Source organism: Protopterus annectens, chromosome 6.part0 (genome assembly GCF_019279795.1).
Source record: "Protopterus annectens isolate FY-2018-M chromosome 6.part0, PAN1.0, whole genome shotgun sequence".
In the NCBI taxonomy this organism is placed as follows: domain Eukaryota; kingdom Metazoa; phylum Chordata; order Ceratodontiformes; family Protopteridae; genus Protopterus; species Protopterus annectens.
Window position 1 is genome coordinate 724,874,946 of NC_056737.1, and position 22,820 is coordinate 724,897,765.

The 22,820-nt window shown below is 40.1% G+C and overlaps 1 protein-coding gene across 3 annotated transcripts in view; it reads right to left on the reverse strand.

Moving 5' to 3' along the window:
* The window catches only part of WDHD1 (WD repeat and HMG-box DNA binding protein 1), a 2,322,801-nt gene that overhangs the window by 1,771,867 nt on the left and 528,114 nt on the right, over positions 1 to 22,820 (reverse strand). For all 3 annotated transcript variants that reach the window (XM_044074408.1, XM_044074407.1, XM_044074406.1), the window contains exon 5: positions 3,562 to 3,673. In XM_044074408.1, the coding sequence (XP_043930343.1) occupies positions 3,562 to 3,673 (112 nt within the window). The remainder of the gene's footprint in view (positions 1 to 3,561; positions 3,674 to 22,820) is intronic.

The window sequence follows — 22,820 nt, forward strand, 5'->3', positions numbered from 1 at the left end:
GAGGCCAGTCCTTCTTAACTTGATCTCCTTCCCTGGACCTTTTGGCGGGAGTGCGAGTCCCAGAGGCTGGGGAAGAGGAAGACGGAGCAGTAGCCAGTGCTTTCCTTGCAAGGGAAGAGGGGACCGCAGTCGCAGCAGAAGAGGGCAACAGGCTCTTAAGGATCAATTTGTACCGCCGGTCCTCAAATGCCCTGGGGTTAAACCCAGTGCAAATAGGACAGGGGGACTGGAGGTGTTCAGCCCCCAAGCAGACCATGCACAGAGTGTGGCCATCCACTAGGGAACGCTTATGGCCACACCCTGTGCACTTTCTGAAACCAGGCTTCGGGGGCATCCGCCATCCCTTCAGCTGGCCCAGAAACACACGCACACAAAACACACGCACACAAAACACACGCACACAAAACACACGCACACAAAACACACGCACACAAAACACACGCACACAAAACACACGCACACAAAACACACGCACACAAAACACACGCACACAAAACAAACACACACAAAACACACGTGGAAAAGAGAAAGGGAAAGGAAAGCCTACTCTTTTTTCCTCTAAATGAAGAACCCCGGGGAGGTACAGAAAAGTTCAAGAAAAGAGAAAGTCAAGAGAAAAGCTAAAACGGAGAAATACAACCTTACAAATACAAAAAGCTGGAGCTCGGACCACGTTTATTCACTCTCAGGCGGCAAATGAGATCTGAGAGGAGAAGGGAGACGGGGCATTATGGGTAAGGGCAGGTGCTCGGAGCCACAGCTGGAAAATGCGACCGTGTCAGATCTGATGCGGATCCAAAGACTGACCGGTTGAAGATCAAATGAAATAAATTACTTCAGATCAGCATGAAGTTTTCCGAGTTGCATGGAACATTAGAACAAAACATATTTTGCCTTTCAGTGCCTCTTTAACATCCCTACATTTGCAGTACAGTCTGCCTCAAAGTGCACAACACAAGCGCCTCCTCTTTTAAACATAGACTAACTGAAAAGGTCACAGATCTGCAGCTGCTTATAAAATTTACATGTTCCCTATATTTTACAGAGTAAATGCAAAATTCTGATTAACTAGAGCAGGATTATCAAAAATGTACTCACTAATAATCATATCATAATAGACTAACAACCATACTTATCTAATTACTGCAGATTTCTACTGATATGTCTTTGCTCCTCAATTTGCTGTTTAATGCCCAATGGAAAAAAAAAAAAGGAGAAAATGCATAAGTCAATACATGTAGTTATGTAACTTCTCTTGCAGTTTAAATGTTAATTTTGTGTGTGTGTACACATATATATATATATATATATATATCTATATCTATATATCTATATACACACACATACACACATATACAAACCTATATCTATAAATACAGAATTATATATATATATATATATATATATATATATATATATATATATATATATATATATATATATATGGAAATACTGAAAATTATCTAAATTCACAAATATCTAAACTCAAAAATATCGACAAAACTGAAGATATACTAAGGAAGAATGTATGCCCTTACTTACTTTTCAGAAACTTCTTTTTATGTTACAAAAGAGATTGAGATAATTTGAGTGGGTGTTCACAAAACCATTGGTCTTCTGAATGTGTAACAGTTCTGACAGGATGGGTTCTGTTGAGGTTCTATACATGAGGCAGAGGTTGCCTATTAGTAACTGTATAATACGGAGTGGAGAGACAAGGCTTTGAGATAGTCTGCATATTTTTTTGTGATTTAGGCCCTTGTGTTTTTAACGATAAAGCTCTGTGATAGCTCCAGCTGTAACAATTGTTTGAAAAAGAACATACCTAATGGGACATCAGAGTCAATGATCAACCTCATGAGAGCAAAGTACAGCAGAATGACTACCTACCTAGATATGGACACTAACTTTAAATATAAGCTAATATAATATAATGGCCAAATGTCACATCTGCATTAAGCAGCAGAAGCAATACAAGAGGCCCCGGTTACTGACATCTGTGTTTCAAGTATGCAAGATTCAACTCAAGTAACAAAAGGTCCCAATGTATAACACTACATTCAGTCATTCAGATATTGGTAGCCAGAGTACTACATGTCCCTTCTAAAATCACAGAACAGCTGTCTATACAGGGGTAGAAGAAATTAAGACGTGCAACAGGCCCAACATCAGGTAACTAAGAACCAACTGGTGTGTGAGCTATTTTCTGCAAAAAAAAAAAAAAAAAAAATCTAAGTGACCCACATCATTTTGATACTACCCTTAGTTAGGCAAGTATTGTGCCCGTTCTCTGCTGTATCTGCTGTAGCTCCTCTTCTGAGCTACTTAGGTACATGAGAAAAGGAGGGGACTTGTGCAGACTTCAGCCACCACATTCTGACACTGCATTCATGCACAATAAACTAAACACGGTCTTAAAGGCATGGGCCTCTGTTATAAATACCTGCCCGTGGCCAACTTGACATATGCTCACTAATCCCACATTAGTTTGTTACTAATTTTTCCTTAAAATTGCATTTCTCAAATGATTTCTCTTGAATACTACCTTCTTTTGTATTAACAGAAGATGGTGTGGATGAAGAGACAGAATGAAAGGAGAGGAGACTACCATTTCTGTGCCATAAAATGCTTGTACTTGTAGTTTTCTTAGTTAAGTTTTCTTATTAAACACTGATCTGTGTTTACTGTCCTCAATTTTATGATCATACTCCATACAAAATAAGAACTGAAAATGGAAATCTTCAGAATGGAAAATTTGATTTCCCTAATAGCACTGCTTTTACTTTTTAATAGTGGCTTTCATTAATAAATATCAAACACACACACATATATACATAGATGTGCGTGTGCATATGCATGTAAAGTACACATACTAACACACCTGCACAAGTCAACATCACAAACAAAACAAGCATCTGTCATCACCAATCAATAGACCAGAGAACAACAAATACTTACCAAAATCCGCAGGGCAAACAGAAGCAGTGTGTGTCAAGAAAGAGTGGTGTGAGATATAATTAAACAACCAGGCTCCACCCAATATTCACAGATTAAGGCTGTACAGTATCATGGTCCTAAAGATGGTCCCAATGTTAAAAGCTCAGACATCTGACAGCAGATATCCCAATAAGATTTAAAATGCTGCAGCAATGATTCTTACTGTGACAGCTATGTAGAACTCTTGTGTTCACAAACACTCCAAGTTTCTGCTCTTCAAAAAAGTCACTAAAATGTTTAGGGTCAATGAAAATGTACTCATGTTAAAATCTTGACAATTAGATGGGTAATAGGAAATTCACCCCAGGAATCACTGTTGTGGCTCTGCTCAACAGGGGCACAGGAAAAAGTTTTGAGTGGCGAAAGCCAGGGAACTCATTTGGCTAGGCTTGTATAGGCCCTAGGGCCGACAGCCTAGTACTTACCTATGAACTTACCTATGAACAAATGGGCTGCAGCCCTATTTATGAATCTCAGAATAGTGCTTGCAAAATTTGCTGTCAGAATGGATTATTTTCTCCAAATTCTTATAAATTATGTATGGCATACAAGACAGAACCTTACCAGGAAGATATCCTTGGGATCAAAAGCAACACTCAGGACTGGAGCATCATGCCCTCGCAGAGTCTTCTGCTGGCTGCTGTCATTCACATCAACAACTTTGACCATGAAATCGCTGTTAAGAAAGATAAAGATTATTTTTTCATTATAAATTAATTTCTTAATGTTTGTATATCTCTGTCTTTTCAAACGCCAACTCACTTAGCTTTACTATAATTTCACACCACTTCTTATTAAACTTATCCCTTCCTCAGCCCCCATCCCGGCATACCCATTCCACTGCCTCGTGACCAACCCATATTGCACCCATGATTCAACCCTCTCCTTTTTCTATTTGCCATCCTACAATAACGTATCTAACTGCTCCCTCTCAACACATTTAATTTAAGGTTCATTCCTCTTTCTCCCATTTAACCAAAATAGCCATGTCATTCCTCTTCCGGTACAGTTTTTAACTCCCATGGTCTCTCCCGTACCTTCTTTTCTGGCTGGCATACTTAAAGCATAACAAGTCTTACTCCTTCACCATTTCAGAGTAATGTTTGTGATAGGCCTGGAAGAGAACACCCTGATCATCTTTCAAGCATTGTTCCACCCCTATTCTAAAAAACAAAACTCCTGTTCCATGCTTGCTCTACCTTCCCAATTGGCTTTTTTTTCTCTGTCAATACACCTAGATTTCCTAACACTCTTCAATTTTCTCCACAATCTATTCTCTCACAGTAGACTAGAGATTTTCTTCTTTCAACCCTCCTTTTTATCTTCCTTATCGCCACACTATAGTCGCCAAAAATGATCATCTTCATTCAGTTCTGTGGAGCACAAGGATAAATCAGAAATTACTCAAGATTCTGTTTTCTAGCCATCAATTACTTATGTCTTGCCGAGTTTCTCAGTCAGTCAAACTGTACAGTAATGTACACTTAAAGAGAGGTACAGTACTGACAGGTTTATGGAAACTCTGTTGAAGAATTTAGTTACAACATTCTTTGCTAACTTGAGTTGTTGTCAGAGCAGACAAATGATCTCCCTTTTTTCAAAATAATCAAAGCTAGACTATATAAATATCCTGTATGAGCTATTTGTTTTTCATATAGGCACAGTATGATGAAAAAGTGAAACTCTTGTGCCAGTCTACAGGAACTTTATTAGGACTATCATAAGCTTTACATTAAATCTCCAAGAAATCATATTATGCAAACATAATTTATTAGTATCAGTATTTAATAGACTCCTGATATAATGGGGGCAGGGAGGGGGTGGAGGCACAGCTGGAATGCTGGAAAGAGTTAAAAAAGCAGTACTATTAGCATATGTAGCATAATTCTGACTACAGCCAAAGTGATGAGTTCAATTAGCAGCTCTATATACAAGAGTTCAATTATTAGCTCTATACTAGCCTCTCATAAGGTTGAATAATGTGGTTCAGTTTGACGGAGGATAATTTGATGGTCGTTGGGCATATAGGCAAAAATGATCTAGGAAAAAAAAAGTACTGCTGGATAAACTCCAAATTGCACATTTGTTGAGAATGTCCTAATATCTCACCATCGTGGAAAAAGCAAAAAAATTTGAAGATATTACTAATACAGAATAAGCGTAAAAATGTAGAGTGGTTTTATGCTTTTTTATCACCGCAACAAGACGACCTTCAAACAGACCAGACCTTTTCTTTATTTTCAGACCTGACCTTTGTTACAATAATTGCTTTCCATCTGCTATGATAATTACATTACTGGGTCTAGGAGTGGGTGGGTAAACATCTGAAAAACATTTTTCTGATCTCAATCCCAAAACACTTAATTGTCAGTTTCTACAACAATGAACAGCCTTTTTGGATTTCAGTTACTTGTCTGGAGCAAGTTAAGTTTTGGAATTTTTTGGAATCTACTCTCTTTGAAGTAAATTTAATCAGTGAAGCAGTGAAAGGGAAGACTAAGGGGATTACTTATTTATTTATTTACATTTGTTTACAGGGAAATTCAGACTGGACGCAGGTCCTTTTTCAGCGGATGCCCGGGGAGAAAAGCTCCATATCATGTTGATGATAAATAGAGATACAAAGATGCAGCAATAGTAAACAACATTACAGGTTGTTGGCTTTAATACAATAACAAGATATTGATTATCAACAGTATATAAAGTAAATGTTGCAAGTTAAGACAGTTTCTTGTCGTTTATAACATTAGTAAAGTTGTCAGACAAGATTTTAAAGTATGTAAAGACAACTAGCTAATTCTGACTGTGGTTAGTAGTGGCAGTAGTACAGTTGGGTTAAGCGTCTAGGTGGGGGGGAGGTAAGGGTGGGGTGTTGGTCTGGATTAGAACAAGGACAAAGCCAGTGCAAAGTTAAGTGGAATCTGAGCGCAGTCTTGAAAATGCTGCTGGAAGGTAGAGTAGATATAGAGGGTGGAAAATTGTTCAAAAGTTTAGATATGGTACATACATGAAAATATGGCTTCTCCTGCTGAGTTTTGGGTTTGATAACAGTGAGTTGATTTTTGTTGCTTGATCTTAGGGGCCTAGTGGAGTGATAGGATTGGAGAAGGGTTTGAAGGGAAAGGATGTTATGGGGGTGGCTAATATGTTTATGAGCGAGGGTGAGTTGATCAGAAGGAGTTGTGGTAGTTCTAGCCAGTTTAGTTCTTTAAGGGAGATAAAATGATGGCTGCAGTAGGAGGTTCCAGTGGCAGATTTAGCAATTTTGTTGTAACAAGCATCCAGCTTGTGTAGGTCTGTCTGTCTAAGGTTGGTAAATATGGGGGATGCATAAAGTAGGGTGGAGATTAGCTGGGAATTAGCTATGGAGATTCTAGCCGCCTTGGTTAGGAATTGGCGGCTTCGATATAATGCACCAAGTTTCTTGTGAACTTTTTTTATTGTGAGATATGTGGGTGTCAAATCTAACTTTGTTGTCTACTTCTACACCAAGTAATTTTGTATGTTCTGATGGAGAGATGATGGTATCGTCTTTGGCGAGAATGTTGAAGTGGGGGATGTTTTGGGTGGCTTTGGAAGGTTGGAACAGGAGAAGTTGTCTTACTTGGGCTGAGTAGGAGCTGAGCATTGGATAGCCAGCTTTCAACAGAAGAGAATGATTCTTGTGTGATTTGTTGTAGTTGTGGTAGAATGGGGGCAGAGCAGATGAGAGCAGAGTCATCTGCATACTGTATAAGAGATGCTTGTGTGGTGGTAGTATGTAGGTTGTTAGTGAAAAGTGAGAATAGCAGAGGGCCAAGGATAGACCCTTGGGGAACTCGGAGAGTAACTGGGTGGCAAGGTGATAGGTTATCGTCCCGGATTACTGATTGCTGGTGTCCGTGTAGGTACCTGTGGAACCAGCTGCAGGCTGATTGTGAGAAGGAGAGGTTGGGGAGAGTAGTAGCTCATGAGATACCATGTCAAAGGGCCTTTGAGAGATTTAGAAATACGGCAGTAGAGAAGAGGCCATTGTTTTTGTGATGAAGTATAGTGTTGGTGAAGAAGAGCAGAGCGGAGGTTGTGCTGTGATACGGCCTGAAACTATGTTGGGTTTGGAGAGGAGATTATTAGCTAGGAGGTAGTTTAAGACAAGGGTGTTGATACATTTTTCAAGTATCTTGAAGAGAGGGGAGAGGATAGTAATGTGGCGGTAACTGGAGAAGTCGGTGGAGGGGAATGATGTGGGATATTTTCCATATCGAGGGAACATAGCCTCTTGTTATGAAACGTTGATTAGAACTGAAATTGGGTAGGCTAGTGTATTAGCTACAATTTTCAAGTATTCAGAGGGGAGGTTGTCAGCTGCGAGTTTGGTGGGTTTAAGTTTTGACAATAGTCTTTATGTTGGAGGTAGGTAATGAGATGAAGTAGAAAAGAGGAGTAGGAGGTTCAGGGTTAGGAGTTGGGGGGCTGTTGTAGGGAAGTCTTGTTTGTTTAGAGATGCTATAGTTTCAGTGAAGTGTGTGTTGAAGGATTCAGCAACACTGCTGGAGGAGGGGGGAATGGACGGCTAGGGGGCATCAACCTTCCCTGGGTGGAGGAGGGGGGAATGGACGGCTGGGGGGCATCAACATCCCTGGGTGGACGATAGTGTTAATAGTAGACCAGAATTGCTTAGAGTTGTGGTTAGTAGAGTTTAGGGTGGATTTATAGTAATGGGATTTGTCTAATTTTATTTGCTACGCCTGGATCTGACTTTGGCATTTCTTACAGGAGCATGAGTGTTTAGGGTGGAGAGGAAGGTACTGTTGAAGAAGTGGACAGCCTCATCTAGGCTGAGGTATTTTAGTGGTGACTAGTTAATTTTTTGCAGGGAGGAGATGAAGGAGTTGGGGTTGAAGTTGGACTTGTTCCGTATTTGCCTGTGGATAATGGTATTTGCCTGTGGATAATGGGCTTGAGATTGTGCATGGTGCCGAATTAGGAAAGTGGGGGAGTGGTCACTAAGACTGTCAGGTAAGCAGCCTGCTAGGTAAGAGTGAGGGGCTTTGTTGACTAGGATCCAGTCAAGTACGGTATGACTGTTAGGGTTTTTGTTGATTTGGGTAGGGGATAGGATGAGTTGAGTGAACCCATGGAGATTAAGGTGAATGGTTGGGAGATTATTACACGATAGTCAGTTGATGTTAAAATCGCCGAGAATGATGTCTTCCTGGGGTAGAGATAGAGTAGCTCAGCTCAAGAGATTTTCTAGGGGTGTAATATTTTGCCCTGGTGGGAAATAGCATCCTATGATATTGTTTTGTTTGGGTTTAGTTTGAGATTGGCATAAAGGAGTCCACTGTTGTGGTGAGGGGCAGATGTGTTCAGGAGTTGAATATTGAGGTGGTGTTTAAATATCAATGCTCCACCACCTCCCTTTTTGGACAATTTGTCTATGCGAAGGATGTTGTATTCAGGTGGAAGTATTTCCTCACTTTTGATGTGAGGTTAGAGCTAGGTTTCAATTAGGAATAGAATATCTGGGGAATATTTGCTTATGCTGGCATGTAGTTCTTGGATTTTATTGCATATGCTTCTGATGTTTAGGGACATTAAAAGTTTGTTGTTTTTTTGTTGGCTAGGCGTCAAGTTGTGTGGGGGGGGGTTTGCTTGGACTAGGGTTTGTGGTTGGGGTTGGATTTGGTAGGACCAGGGTTTGGATGGATGTCTCCAGCGAGGGCTAGTTTATAGAGGGTGTTTAGGATATGTTTTATATGCATAGTAAATTGCTTATAGTATTCTTAGGGATATTTTATTTTCGAGTATTTTAGGCGTTTGGTAATGGAGTGAGTGTATTGGGAGGATGTTTTTGGTGGCAGGGGTTGTGTAGTTACAGAGTAAATGTTTGAGGGAGGTTGTTCAGAGAGTACACTGGAAGTTGTTGGGGCATGTGACTGTGGAGCCTTGGTAGGATGTAATGTGAGCTAGAACTACGCATGTTAGGATTATCATATTAGGTAGTAGCATGATTGTGTTGGATGTAGGGGGAGGGGTGACTAGTGGTGTAGCCTAATTGGTGGTAATTAGGGGTTGGGGTTAAGGCTAAGAATAAATGTAGAGGTACTGGGGACGGATGGGAATAGGGGCAGGGAGGGAAGTGCGCATAGCGAACGGAGCAGGCTAGAACCCCGCAGGATAAAGATTGCAGGGTAAGTGTCTAAATAGCCACATTGTTAGACATTATTAGGATCTAGTAGGGGAAAACAAGCATAGCGAACGGAGCAGACTAGAACCCCCTAGGCTAAAGATTGCAGGGTAAGTGTCTAAATCGCTAAACTGTTAGGAGTTATTAGGATCTAGTAGGGAAAAACAAGCATAGCCAACGGAGCGGGCTAGAACCCCCCCCCCCAGGCTAAAGATTGCAGGGCAAGTATCTAAATAGCTAAATTGTTAGGCGTTATCAGGATCTAGTAGGGAAAAACAATCTAGACAGACCTGATTTCATTTGTGTCCTTTTTGGGTAGGTACCTAGTTTGAAGCAGACAAAATTGCTATCCTTGATCTTCATTGTTTATTTTCTAATGAAACTGAAGATGCATTTTTGCTCTTAAACTGATTTATGCTCTTTTTAGTTAAACCAATGAAAAAGTCCACCAAAATATTACAATACAAAAAGACAGTCAGATTAGTGATATTCATTAAGAAATATTTATACGGTAGCCATTGCTCTCTGGAAGTCACGTAGAAGGAACCAACAGACTAAATTTGAATTGCTTCTTGCAGTAGAAAAAAAGTGAAAATGGCCAAAGTGTTGAAATGAAAACCACATGTTGGAGATGAAACCAAATCTGAAAACTAATGCTTCAGTCTAGCAAATGGCACATAGGGGCAACGGGGTCAAATCTGAGACTGCAAACTCAGTGAAATGGTCAGCACCCAGCATAAACCACTGGTTGCAGTAGAGGTCAGAGAAAGCTCTAAAAAGTTAACAAGAACTAGGCTGAAGACTAAGTTGACCACAACAAAAGCATAGGAGTGCAAGTAAATGCACATGACTCTAGCAGCATCTCAAAATAGCATGTGTGAAGATGAAAGAACAGGTATGCAAGCAGGGCCAGGCATGGAAATAAGGTACACAAGGAAAGCTGGTGGTGGAATGCAGAAGTTCAGGAAGCTATCAAAAGAAAGGAGTACAAGAAGAATTGATGACAGAAAAGTTAGATCAGGCTAAAAATTTATACTGGTTGACCAACACAGAGACTAAGAAAGCAGTTGCAATAGCAAAGAAAAAGGCATCAGGGAAACTCTATATCACATTTTGGAAAGAGAATTAACAGATAGCCTGATAGAAATGATGTGTTTCATCAGATCACAAGCCAGCAGATGCCTTTCAGAGAGACACTAGCAAAAAGTCGCTCTACAGTTCAGAGGATAAGTACTTCAGGAAGCTTCCTTATAAAGGAAATCCCACAAACACTAATACTACATGCACAGTATATGATGAAAGAGAAAGGAGAAGTACAAAACGCACTAAAGAACATTAAGTCAGGGAAAGCATTAGGTTCAGATGAAGTCATGGCCAATATGATTAAAAAGTTGTGAACATTACAAGAAATGGATGCTGATAGTACTCGTCCCAGTATGGGGAGAGACAGACTTTCAATGAACAAGAGTAAAGGGGATATTCACAAATGCAGGCAACACAGAGGTATCAACATTTTGTAATTGCAAGAAAGTGCTGAAGAAGGTGACAGAAATGAACATGCAGAGTAGCAAAAAGTGAGATGGCGAAACACAGTTCACAGTTGCTTCACGATGTAGTGCAACTGACCCAAAGTTTTGCAGTGAGACAGACACTGGGAAAGCTAGAGCTGAGGAAAGAGTCCAAATTAATCATTCCCAAACTTGGAGACAATGTGACAAGATATTAAGAAAGCGGATTCAGTCATGTTCAAAGTCCCAGAAAAGTACAGCTGTGCAAGTCCTACTTGCATGTAACAGTTAGATGTTCGCAGAACACACTGCCTTATTGGCATTGAGGTAGTAGTGCCCTGCTACCCTCTTCTCTGGCAGTCTATTAAAACTCATAGTCCCTCCCTCTGCCCTTGGCAGTTACAGGTCTGCCTTACAAACCCACAAACAGGTCCCTTAAAGTTTTCTACAGTCCATCAGGAAGAGGAGATGGAAACACAAGCTTTGCAATCCCTTCCTGCTCCAATACAAACAACCACCCACCCCCCACCTACTCATAAAGGCCACCCAACCAAAGGTTGCAAAGCACAACCCAAACAAACTATACACATCCAAAAAAAGGGGATGGTGGGCGGGTACTGCCAGGAAGGCAGTGTGTTCTACAAACATCTTCAGTTATGTAAAGTAGGACTTGAGCAACTGTATCATGTTCAACACACAGGCACATGCTCTTACTGGCATTCAGGTAACTTTTTAAAGCTTACCCAAACTAGAGGGAGGAGGGATAAGAGTCCAGAAGCCCCTGAAGAATGATCCTAGTGAATCCTGCTCCGGATCTAGAAAAGGCATTCAAACTTGTAGTGTTTCATAAAGGTATGGACAGAGTACCAAGTTGCTGCCTCAAATACTTCTACAGTCCACTCCTTTCAATTAAGCCACTGAAGAGGAAAACGCCCTGGTGGAATGCGCCTTTACCCTACCTGGATTCACCTTGCTATGGTGGATGTAATAAAACATGACCACTGGATGACCAAAAGTACAATGGTTTTCTTAGAGACTAGCTGACCCTTCTTTGCCTTTGTGTACGAAATAAAATACCCTTTTCGCCTTCCTAAAGGGTTTTGTTCTATCAAGATGGTATCTGAGCTGCCAGTGCACCTCAGAGGCATGAAGGTCGAGGTTCTGGGAAGAACACACGGTGGCTGATAGACTAAGAGTGAATTCTGAGACCATTTTTGACATGACAGAGGGGCTAGTACATAACACATCCCTATCTCTGGGGAAAATGAAGTATGGTTGCCCCACCATAACAGCTTGTAGCTCAGGGACTTTCCTTGTATATGTCAAATCAATAAGCAAAACAGTTTTTCCATGTTAAGAGCTTCAGATCAGCTTAAGTGGCAAGTTCAAAGGGTGGTAAGGTCAATTTTTCCAGAACATAGTTGAGATCCCATGAAGGAGAAATTTCCTTGTGAGGGGGCCTCATAAGCAATACTCCTTTCATGAACTGTTTTACCAAAAGAAAAGAAGAAAGGGGGGTCTATTGGCCAACAAACAAATTGCCACTAAATGCACTGCATATGGACACATACAATAAGCCATCCTGAAGTAGCTGACACACACATTTCAAAACCAGAGTGGTGTTAACCTAAAGGGACCCATTTAGACACCACTTAGAAAACCTCATCCATTTGTAAACATAAGATTTTCTATAAGCAGGTTTTTTGGCCCTTTGGCCAATACCATTAGAAAGGATGATCAAGATTATCTGAGCCTATATGGAGTCACCACACTATCTTTGGTATTTCTTTCTGAATCTTCAGAAGTACCTTGTGAATCGGTTGAAAAGTATACAGGAACATTTCTGTCCAAGGGAATGAGAATGTGTCTGTCCTCCAAGCATGGCTGCAAGGATGCCTGAACAAAATTTCTCCAGCTGTTCATAGGTAGGTACTAGGCTATTGGCCCTAGGGCCTATATAAGCCTAGCCAGAAAGGTACCCTGGCTTTCACCACCCAAGCAAATAGAGTCACAGAAGTGATCCCCGGGGTGAATTTCCTATTTCCCATACAATCATCAAGATTTTTCTTGAAGAGTGCTAATGAGGAACTCTGTTTGACATAGATAGGTAGTCTGTTCCAGAGTATGGGAAGTCTCTGAGACAGGAATCTATCCCTCCAGCATGTTCTGTTTATTGTGGTGACAATTAAAACCACACGGAAAACCAAAAACTTGTAAAAACCAAAAAATGAAGCTCCAGCAAATCACGCAAGTCACTGCAATGTGTTTAATCCGTTAGCGCTTTCATGCATAAACATTAAATGCACTTCTTCAGACGGCCATTACAAACAATAATGTTACATTTATACTCACACCCAACAATAAATCATTAATTAATTAGACAATTAAACAATTAAACATTTAAATATTTAAAGAACCTTAAACCTTAAAAAATACATATATATATATATATATATATATATATATATATATATAGTAAAACCATACTTAAAAAGGTCAAATAGGCCAATTGTTATTATTCGGAATATTACATCCACTGGGTCTAACTCAGTATTATTACATTCATCTCTCTAAAGCTCTCAATTTCAACAAACATTTGACGGAGCACATTTCATTTATGCCTGGATAGGCATATGCTTCTGTTTTAAATTGCCACAAGAGCTCCTGCTCTTCCAATCTAAGATGCCATGCACCCCCTCTCGGATTTAGGTGTACCTTTTGAATAACATTAAACCAAAAACAATGGTCAGGAAATTCAGTAATATGCTTTGCCAAGGCATTTGTACTTGTACGTTTGGAAATAGCGTATGTGTGTTCGTATATCCGCTGCTTCAATGGACGTTCCGTTTTCCCTATATAGAAAACGGAACATAATTTACAGGAAGCCAAGTACACTACTCCTGAAGTTTCACAATCATATTTTTCTTTACAGTAGTATTTTTGTCCCCTAATCTCAAACATAGAGCCCGTCTTTATATATTTACAGTATCTACACCGTCCGCATTTAAACATACCTTTATTTGGCCTGTAATTAGTGGTACCTGATTCGAACAAATTTTTGAGTGACGGTCCTTTTTTGTAGACAATAACTGGTCTGTTACCCAAAACTGATTGTAGATTCCCGCTAATACAAAATAGATCCCAATTGTTAGTCAATATCTTCTTGACTTCTGGTGCCAGATTATTAAACTGAGTTAAGAAACTAACATTGAAATTAGTCAAAGCTTTTTTGGCTATTAAGGGTGTACGATCAGTTTGGTTATTTTCTTCAACTAAGAAATTATTCATTAACAAAGGCCCTAGTTGGCCCGACTGCCTTTTTAATGTCACCTCATTAATAATAGAGTGAATCAGTTTTTTGGGGTAACCCCTATTAACAAACATTTTAAATAATGTATTGCACTCATCCAAAAAAAGTTGATCAGTACTGCACATACGAGATGCGCGTACAACCTGGCCCTTAATAACCCCCTTCTTTTGAAAAAAAGGGTGAGAACTGCTAAAATGTAAAAAGGAGTTACTGTAAAATGGCTTCCTATATATGCTAGTATCAAAACTATTGTTGGCTACATTTTTGACAATACAAATGTCCAAAAAGTTAATAGTTGCCTCTGCATATGAAGATGTAAATTTTAGGAAAGAACAAAAGGAAGACATCACGTCCACTAGACTTTCAGCCTCACTCTCACTACCCTTAATAACCATAAAGATATCATCTTGGTAGCGGGTGTACCATGTGACCATTTTTTTATATAAATCATGCTGGAACAAAAAATTTTGTTCCCAAAAAGCCATTACGCTGTTAGCAAAGCTTCCCCCACATGGGGAACCCATTGCAACACCGTTTTTTTGTAGATATATTTGCTTTTTGAACATGAAAAAATTATTGGTCAAGATGATATCCAATAGACTAATAATCAGGTCAATGTCAGTACCAATTAGATGTTTGCTGATTAGAAAATCTCTAACCCATTCTAAGCCAAGAGTATGAGGTATTGATGTATAAAGATCTTTAACATCTGCGGTTAAAAATTTAAAGTCAGGATCAAAGTCAATATTATTAAGATGTTTAAGAACATACCAGGAATCACGACATATCTGTTTTTCAGTCAGTAATACATTTTTTAATCTATTGTCCACCCACTTTGCGCATGCATATGTGATGGACTGTCTACCATCTATAATGGGCCTTAAGGGAGGGTTGTTCATATTCTTATGTAATTTTGGTATACCAAAAATTACAGGTAACAAAGGTGATGGCATACTCAAATAATGATAAGTCTCTTGGGAAATGCTGCCTTCTATGAACATATCCCTTAGTGCGTCCTTAATTCTTTTATAAGACTGATTTAGTTCATTAATAGACACTTCTAAATAATCATCAGAATTCAACATTTGAAACATTCTTTGATCGTAATCATCGTTATACATCAGTATTGCACCACCCCCCTTGTCAGGTTTCATAACACGTATGCCAGAAGATTTGACCAACGTGACAAATTCCCTTTCTTGTTCATTAGATCTAAATTTAAACATTTCGTCCCTATATAGTGCCCTAATATGCATGTCAGTAATCCTTTCAAACAATGCTATGTTAGCATCCAAAGGTGGGTTATAAAGACTAGCAACATATTCTGTATGGATAACTGTAGGACAATTATTAAACATGTTTTGAAAATTCAATTTTCGTGTATATAATCTCAGGTCACAGAGAACCCTAGCTAAATCAGGTTTAGGTTTGGAAACAAAGTTAAAACCTTTTGCGAGGAAATCAATAAAGTTCTGAGATGGTATAAAACAGGAACAAAAACTATACAACTTAAAGTCACTAGATGTTGAAGAAAAAACTGTCATGTCGCAGGGTAACACATTAAGGATTACCTCTTGCGTTTGTAGTACTTCCGTTTTTGTTGGGGACGTTTGTTCCAATTCTGATTCTTCTTCGCTATGTTCGCATAAGTGTCCTGAAAATCCTGTTGGCCTCCTGAATTTTCGTTTTGTTTATTATTGACTTGGTTCAATCGCTGGTTTTTATTCTGGTTTTGAATTCTTTCACTACGCCTAACCTCCTGACTATTTAGAGGCGATGAAAGTTCAAAAGAAACAGAAACAGCATCATCGTGTGAACCAATTGAACTTCCGTTGTTAATGTTAACAGAAGTTCTTGTATTATGATTGGTAGGCGGATCTGGGTAGGCGATACCTTGTGCGTATGCCGCCTTGTCTCTGTTAATTTTGAATCTTTTCGTGTCCTTGATTTTAGTCAACAGTATGTCTATACTAGAAAAGATTCTTCTATAGTCAAACTCATACCTTGGAAAATCCGAATCTGTATGAATCTCCTTATCAAGTGTATCTAAACGTAGTTTCAATGCTTCAATTTGTTTATTATATTCAGTGATGAGTAACTCAGGGAAATCAAGTCCCTGTTTGTTAAACAATTGAATCAGATTAAAATACATATCCGAATCTTTTTGTACGCCAGAAGGATATTTCCATTGACGTAAACCCTTAGGGACTATCTTTAATTTGACACATTCCTGGAAATAGAGAATCTCAAGCTGTAACTTTTTATATTTCAATAAATTAGTGTCAAATACTTTTAACTTTTCAACTATACTGTTGACAGCAGAACTATCTGCATTACGGGACTGGTCCGTTTGACTTTGACCATTGTCAAAAAGGTTCAAAGGCATGTTTAAAAATTCATTTAAACCAGTTATTCTTATGTTACCTTGATCATTAGGCGGACCATTGTTGTTATTAATTGGTCCAACCGAAGATGGATTCAAAAGGTTAATGTCAGGTAAAATGTTTGAACCAGAATTGTCCAAGTTTCCATTCATGACATGTCCGGAATGGTTGCCATTGTTAGCGCAAGCAGACACCGGACAATGAACTGCTCCTGTCCGTGGTCGAACGACCCCATTGTTACTGCTGTTAAAAATGTTCTGGCTCGAAACCTGCTGAGCCAGGATGTCAACCCGACGGGTCAACTGTTGAATGAGAGCTGTAAGACTCCCGATAGCTTCCACCTCCTGACTGGAAGCACCGGAAGGTTTAGGTGCCCCATTAGATCCAGGGCTGTTGGAAAACAGCGACTGCGATTGCGGAACATCATTGAACTCAGCCATAACACTTAAAACCACACGGAAAACCAAAAACTTGTAAAAACCAAAAAATGAAGCTCCAGCAAATCACGCAAGTCACTGCAATGTGTTTAATCCGTTAGCGCTTTCATGCATAAACATTAAATGCACTTCTTCAGACGGCCATTACAAACAATAATGTTACATTTATACTCACACCCAACAATAAATCATTAATTAATTAGACAAAAATACTACTGTAAAGAAAAATATGATTGTGAAACTTCAGGAGTAGTGTACTTGGCTTCCTGTAAATTATGTTCCGTTTTCTATATAGGGAAAACGGAACGTCCATTGAAGCAGCGGATATACGAACACACATACGTTATTTCCAAACGTACAAGTACAAATGCCTTGGCAAAGCATATTACTGAATTTCCTGACCATTGTTTTTGGTTTAATGTTATTCAAAAGGTACACCTAAATCCGAGAGGGGGTGCATGGCATCTTAGATTGGAAGAGCAGGAGCTCTTGTGGCAATTTAAAACAGAAGCATATGCCTATCCAGGCATAAATGAAATGTGCTCCGTCAAATGTTTGTTGAAATTGAGAGCTTTAGAGAGATGAATGTAATAATACTGAGTTAGACCCAGTGGATGTAATATTCCGAATAACAACAATCGGCCTATTTGGCCTTTTTAAGTATGGTTTTACTATACATATATATATATATATATATATATATATATATATATATATATGTATTTTTTAAGGTTTAAGGTTCTTTAAATATTTAAATGTTTAATTGTTTAATTGTCTAATTAATTAATGATTTATTGTTGGGTGTGAGTATAAATGTAACATTATTGTTTGTAATGGCCGTCTGAAGAAGTGCATTTAATGTTTATGCATGAAAGCGCTAACGGATTAAACACATTGCAGTGACTTGCGTGATTTGCTGGAGCTTCATTTTTTGGTTTATTGTGGTGACAAGGTTTAGGTCCCTACAGCGTGTAGTTTGGAGGGATTGGGATTTCTTTAAGTGGAGCATGTCCAGCAGCTCTGGGTTTGACATAGTTTTGTATGTTGGGCAGAGATCACCTCAGAGTAGGCGATATGCGACGGAGTAAAGTTGAGTTTTTTGAGATGGTCTGCATAGGGTATCTGTCGGAGGCCAGTAATCCTCTGTGAGGTATTTCTGTGGCCTCTCCAGTTGTTGTAGATGTCTTGTGAGGTACAAACCAAAAGGGGCGCTGTAGTCTATAATGGGTCTAATGAGTGATGAGTAGAGGGGAACAATGACCTCTTTTTCTGGATGAGAAACCTTTTGTGATTAGGTGTGCCACGTAGAAGGATTTCCTGACCACTGACACAATGTGATTATCAAAGGAGAGACTACTGCCCACCTGTGTCCCAAGGTCTCTTTTCACACTTTCGGTGTTAAGCAGACTACCACCTATGTGGTAGTTCATGGGTACAGAGTTTTTACCAAAAGGGAATAACAATGCTCTTTTTGGCATTGAGCTTCAGGCCATGGCTTTGACACCAGGCATCTGTCTCAGTGAGGCCCTTTTGTAGGATGTCCACATCGTTAGGAGTTTCGATTATGGCTCCCAGTTTGCAGTCATCTGCAAACTTTGTTAGTCAAAGACCTTCTGTGTTAGCCTGTACTTCAGAGAAGTATATACCAGACAGGAAAGGACCCAGGACTGAACCCTGTGGTACTCCACTTGTCTGAAGTCGGATTTGGAGTCTACTACTTTCACAGTGTGGGTTCTGTCTGTGAGCCAGTTGGCAACCCATCTTGTGACATAGGGATTTATACCTAGTTTAGTGAGTTTATCTATAATTCCAGAGTGGGGGATTGTATCGAAAGCCTTGGCGAGATCTAGATAGGCTTTGTGAACCACCTTACCCTCATCTATGGCTTTGGTGGCTGCTTCAAAGAAGTCTATCAGGTTTAGGAGACATGATCTGCCTTTTACAAACCCGAAATGGGTGGGGTCCAGAGTTTGGAGATTACCAATGTCTGTTTAGGAGTTCCATGATGATACGTTCTATGGCCTTGCAGACCAGGCTCGTCAGGCTAATGGGGCGGTAGTTCCCGGGGTCCGTAGTGGCTCCCCCTTTGTGAAGTGGAATAACGATCACAGTACACCATTCAGTGGGCACAAAGCCTGAGGTAAGGCTATGACTGAACATGGTACTTAGGTGGGGTGCCAGTTCGTTCTGTAGTTCGTGTAGAATGCAGCCTGGGATATTGTCAGGTCCCATGGATGCGGTGTTCTTGGCTTTGGAGAGTGTTTTTTTACCTGTGCAGCTGTGATTACAGGAACTTTGCATTCTTACGGTATAGAGATGGACCCTCTAGAGAGTAAGAGGGGGGTAAAGTTAGCACTGAACCTATCTGCCAGGATGTTGGCAATATCAGTTGGTTCTGTATATTTAGTTCCACTGTGCTGCAACTCGGAGAAGATCTGAGTGTTGCAATTGAGATTCTTGACATAGCTATAGAATGCTTTGTGGCTGTCTTTAGAGTCAGTGGCAATTTGGTTTTCATCATTAGCTTTGGAGGATTTCATGAGGGATCTCAGCTTCTTACTGAGGCTGACCAGGGAGCTCCTCCATTCATGGGATTTTACTCCTTTTTGCAACCGTTTCTTTCTCCTGTTGCAGAATTTGTTTATGACATAGGACCACCAGACTGGCTTCCTTTTTCTGGAGGATAACATCCTGGTTCTGTTAGGGATAGCACAATCCATGCACTTGTGTAAGTGCTTATAAAGTGCATTGTTTTGAAAGATGAAGAGATCCATTTGAGGCTTTCCTTACATCTGGACAAGATTCTTAAACACCACTGCTCTGAAAGATCACTCACGTAGATCTGCCCAGGAACTGCATAATTAGTCTTCCATAACATTTTGCTCTGACAGGATGCATGTCTGAAGAGTCAGAGAATGTTGTAAAGCAAGCTCCCATACCATCAGAGCCAACCAGTACAGAAGGTATGGCATAGTATGTCCTTGTCGGATGAGTTTGTGTGTAACCACAAAGAAAGGACCCAAAGTCTAAAAGTAGTTAAGTACTTTCAAGGCCGGGATCATCAGCAACATTTTTTTTTTTAAACATCTTTATTGAAGTATCACTTGTGACAATGGCACATTTACATATATACAAAAGTAATCAAACTATATAAACAAGTTAAAATTAAACATTATGCTTTATATATATTGCTATACATCATATAACCTAAGCAACATTTCATAAATTATTCAATCCTTGTCCCGTAGCATTGTTGCCTCACAGCAAGAGGTTCTCCTGTTAGATTCTCGGCTGGAGTGCCTTCTGTGTGGAGTCTGCATGTCCTCCCCACAGTCAAGTGGCCTCCGAAAGGCATGCATGAATGGGTGTGCCTTCGCTGAAGGTTGGGCGTCCGGCTGGCAACTCAAAAACTGACTGCCAATCATTAGCGGACCAGAGTTCCGCTGTGTCGACCCCTAACTGGGAAAAGCCAAAGAGACAAAAAATTCAATCCTTGTTCCCCCTTTTTTTTTTTTTTTTTTTTTAAACAAGAAACATTTTTATTAAACTGTCACTTACAACATAAGCAATCATACATTTATACAAATGAAAACAAACCACACCAATACAATCCTAATTGCAAGCATTTTACATCACAAACCATACTGACACACTCGCAGTTACAAACATTATACATCACTTATAACATTTCTTTGATACTGTTGTACTTCCGTGCATTCTTGGGCCACCAAATGACTTACACTTGCACGCCCCTTCACACAGCTCCGCAAGCGAGGTCAGACAAATATGTCTGGACAGATTGCACTAGAACAAGTGGGAGGAAGGGAGGTCTTGGAATGATACTCAGCTGTGCTATCCACCATTGTAACTCTTGTCAGCTGAAGGCCTGCACCGGCAACTGGGATCACATGGAATGTCTGTGCGGAGTCTAAAAATGTTGAAGCCTACCACTAAATTTTCCTCATGTAGAAACAAGCCAGTAGTAGCATGAGAATCATGGATGCCATCAGTATCATGGATGCCATCAGTGCTAGAAGTTTTAGGAAATCTCTTGCTGAGGCGACATTCCTCCTGGAGAATTCCTGAATGAACATATGGAAGGGACAGGGCATTATCTTTGAGAAGAAAGGCAATTCATTTGTTGGTGTCGATTAAGCACCCCAGAAAGACTAGTCTTTGTGAAGGTGTCAAGCACGATGTCTGAAGATTCAACTTGAACCCTTACTGGGAGAATAAGGTTGAGACCTTTTCTACCATTTCCAAACAACCAAATGCAGATTCTGCACAGATCAACAAGTTGCCCAAGTAAGGAAAAATGTGAATTCCCAGAGTTCGGCAATGAGTCACTACTGGAGCAAGGGATTTGCTAAACACTTTATGTGCAGTAGATAGCCCAAATAGCAATGCAAAGAACAGATAGTGCGAACGAGATACAACAAATCTCAGATATTTCCTGAGGGGTTGAGCAAGGGGAAAAAATGACACGCATCTTTCAAAGTCCAGGGTCAACATGTAATAGTGGTCTGGCAAAACAGGAAGCACTGTCTGCACTGTACAGATCTTGAACTTGGACACTGTGACAAAAATATTCAGAAAGGATAGGTCCAACATTGGTCACAATGACATCTATTTTCTGGGAACCAGAAAAATTCTAGAGTAGAATACTTTCATTCTTTCCAAAAGGATGGAATTGCTCTACAACCCCCCAAGTCCAGCATTTGCCAGAGTACAGTAGGGAATAAAGTCTGGTCCAGTGAGGGAAAGGGACCCCCCCACCCCAAATGGATGCGGATGTTCCTTCTACTACCTGTAACCTCTGACAGTGATAGTGAGAACCAATGATGGCCAGGTCATCTTGGTGAGAGCTAATTTTTGAGACAGAGCGCCTGAAAGGGAACTTGGGAATGATAGGAACTGAGCATCGGTATAGTCATAGGTCAGATGGGGGGGTATCCTTTTTGGGAAAGAAACCCTGCCTATTAGGCTTGGTGGAGTTCTCGTCCTGCCATTTCTTTTTGTTGCCCTGGTTTTCATTCAGGTGGGAATTGTTTGTTGGGCTACCAAAAATTATCCTGCTTACAAGGAAAAAACTTGGGGATATGAAACATTTTAGATACTCCTTGATTCAGTTTACCTTCATAATCTCAATGTTTTAGAATCAGATTAGCTGCTGTACTAAAACAATCAGAATCAAATGGAGTATTCATAATCTGATTTTTTTTAACTCATCTGAAATGTTTTGGCTGTGCAACCATACCTTCTTACCACCAGCAATGTTGCTTCTTCTATAGATACAGTATCGGCCGCCTCCAGGGCACGCTTTAAAGCAAGTTTAGACACTTAAGACTGGACGGAAAGTTGCCACATCTAAGGTCTCATCCTCCAAAAGATCATTTACCCTGCTGATCTTGGGGGCAGCCAAAGACTGCTCCCAAATGAATGCATCCCTAAATCTAGCCTGCATTTGGGAAAAAGAAAACTTCTATATGGGTTTCTGAACTGCTTTGTCCAGAGAAGAAACTGAATGGTCAGACTGACACTTCTGAAACCAATGATTCTGTAAACCCTTCAAAATCAAGATCCTAGGGAAGATGAAATGGGGTAGGAGCACTGGAGTCACTCATAACCTGGGTTTGCATTCTGTAGTCTATGGCATGAATAATGGATTTAGCCATAGCCACCAGCTCAGATGAAAACCCAGTCAGAGGTTGTTTCCCTGCAGCGTGGTGGAGCTTCTGTCTCTTGTTTACAAGCATTGCACTAGTGGGAGAATCACTGGGGGGAGACTTATGAAAACTGGCAACAGATTCTAAACTCCTGATTTCCCCTGCACCTAAAGAGCTTGGTTCTCCTATACCTGAACCAAGCAATAGTACAGTGCCAGAGGATGCGTCAACCCTCGTGTCATGAACAGTTGTGGTAGTACCACCACACCAGGGCAAAGGAAGGGGACTGGTCTGATAGCCTGCCCAAGTCTATGCCAGAGTCACAAGCTGTAGGCTAAGGCATATTCCT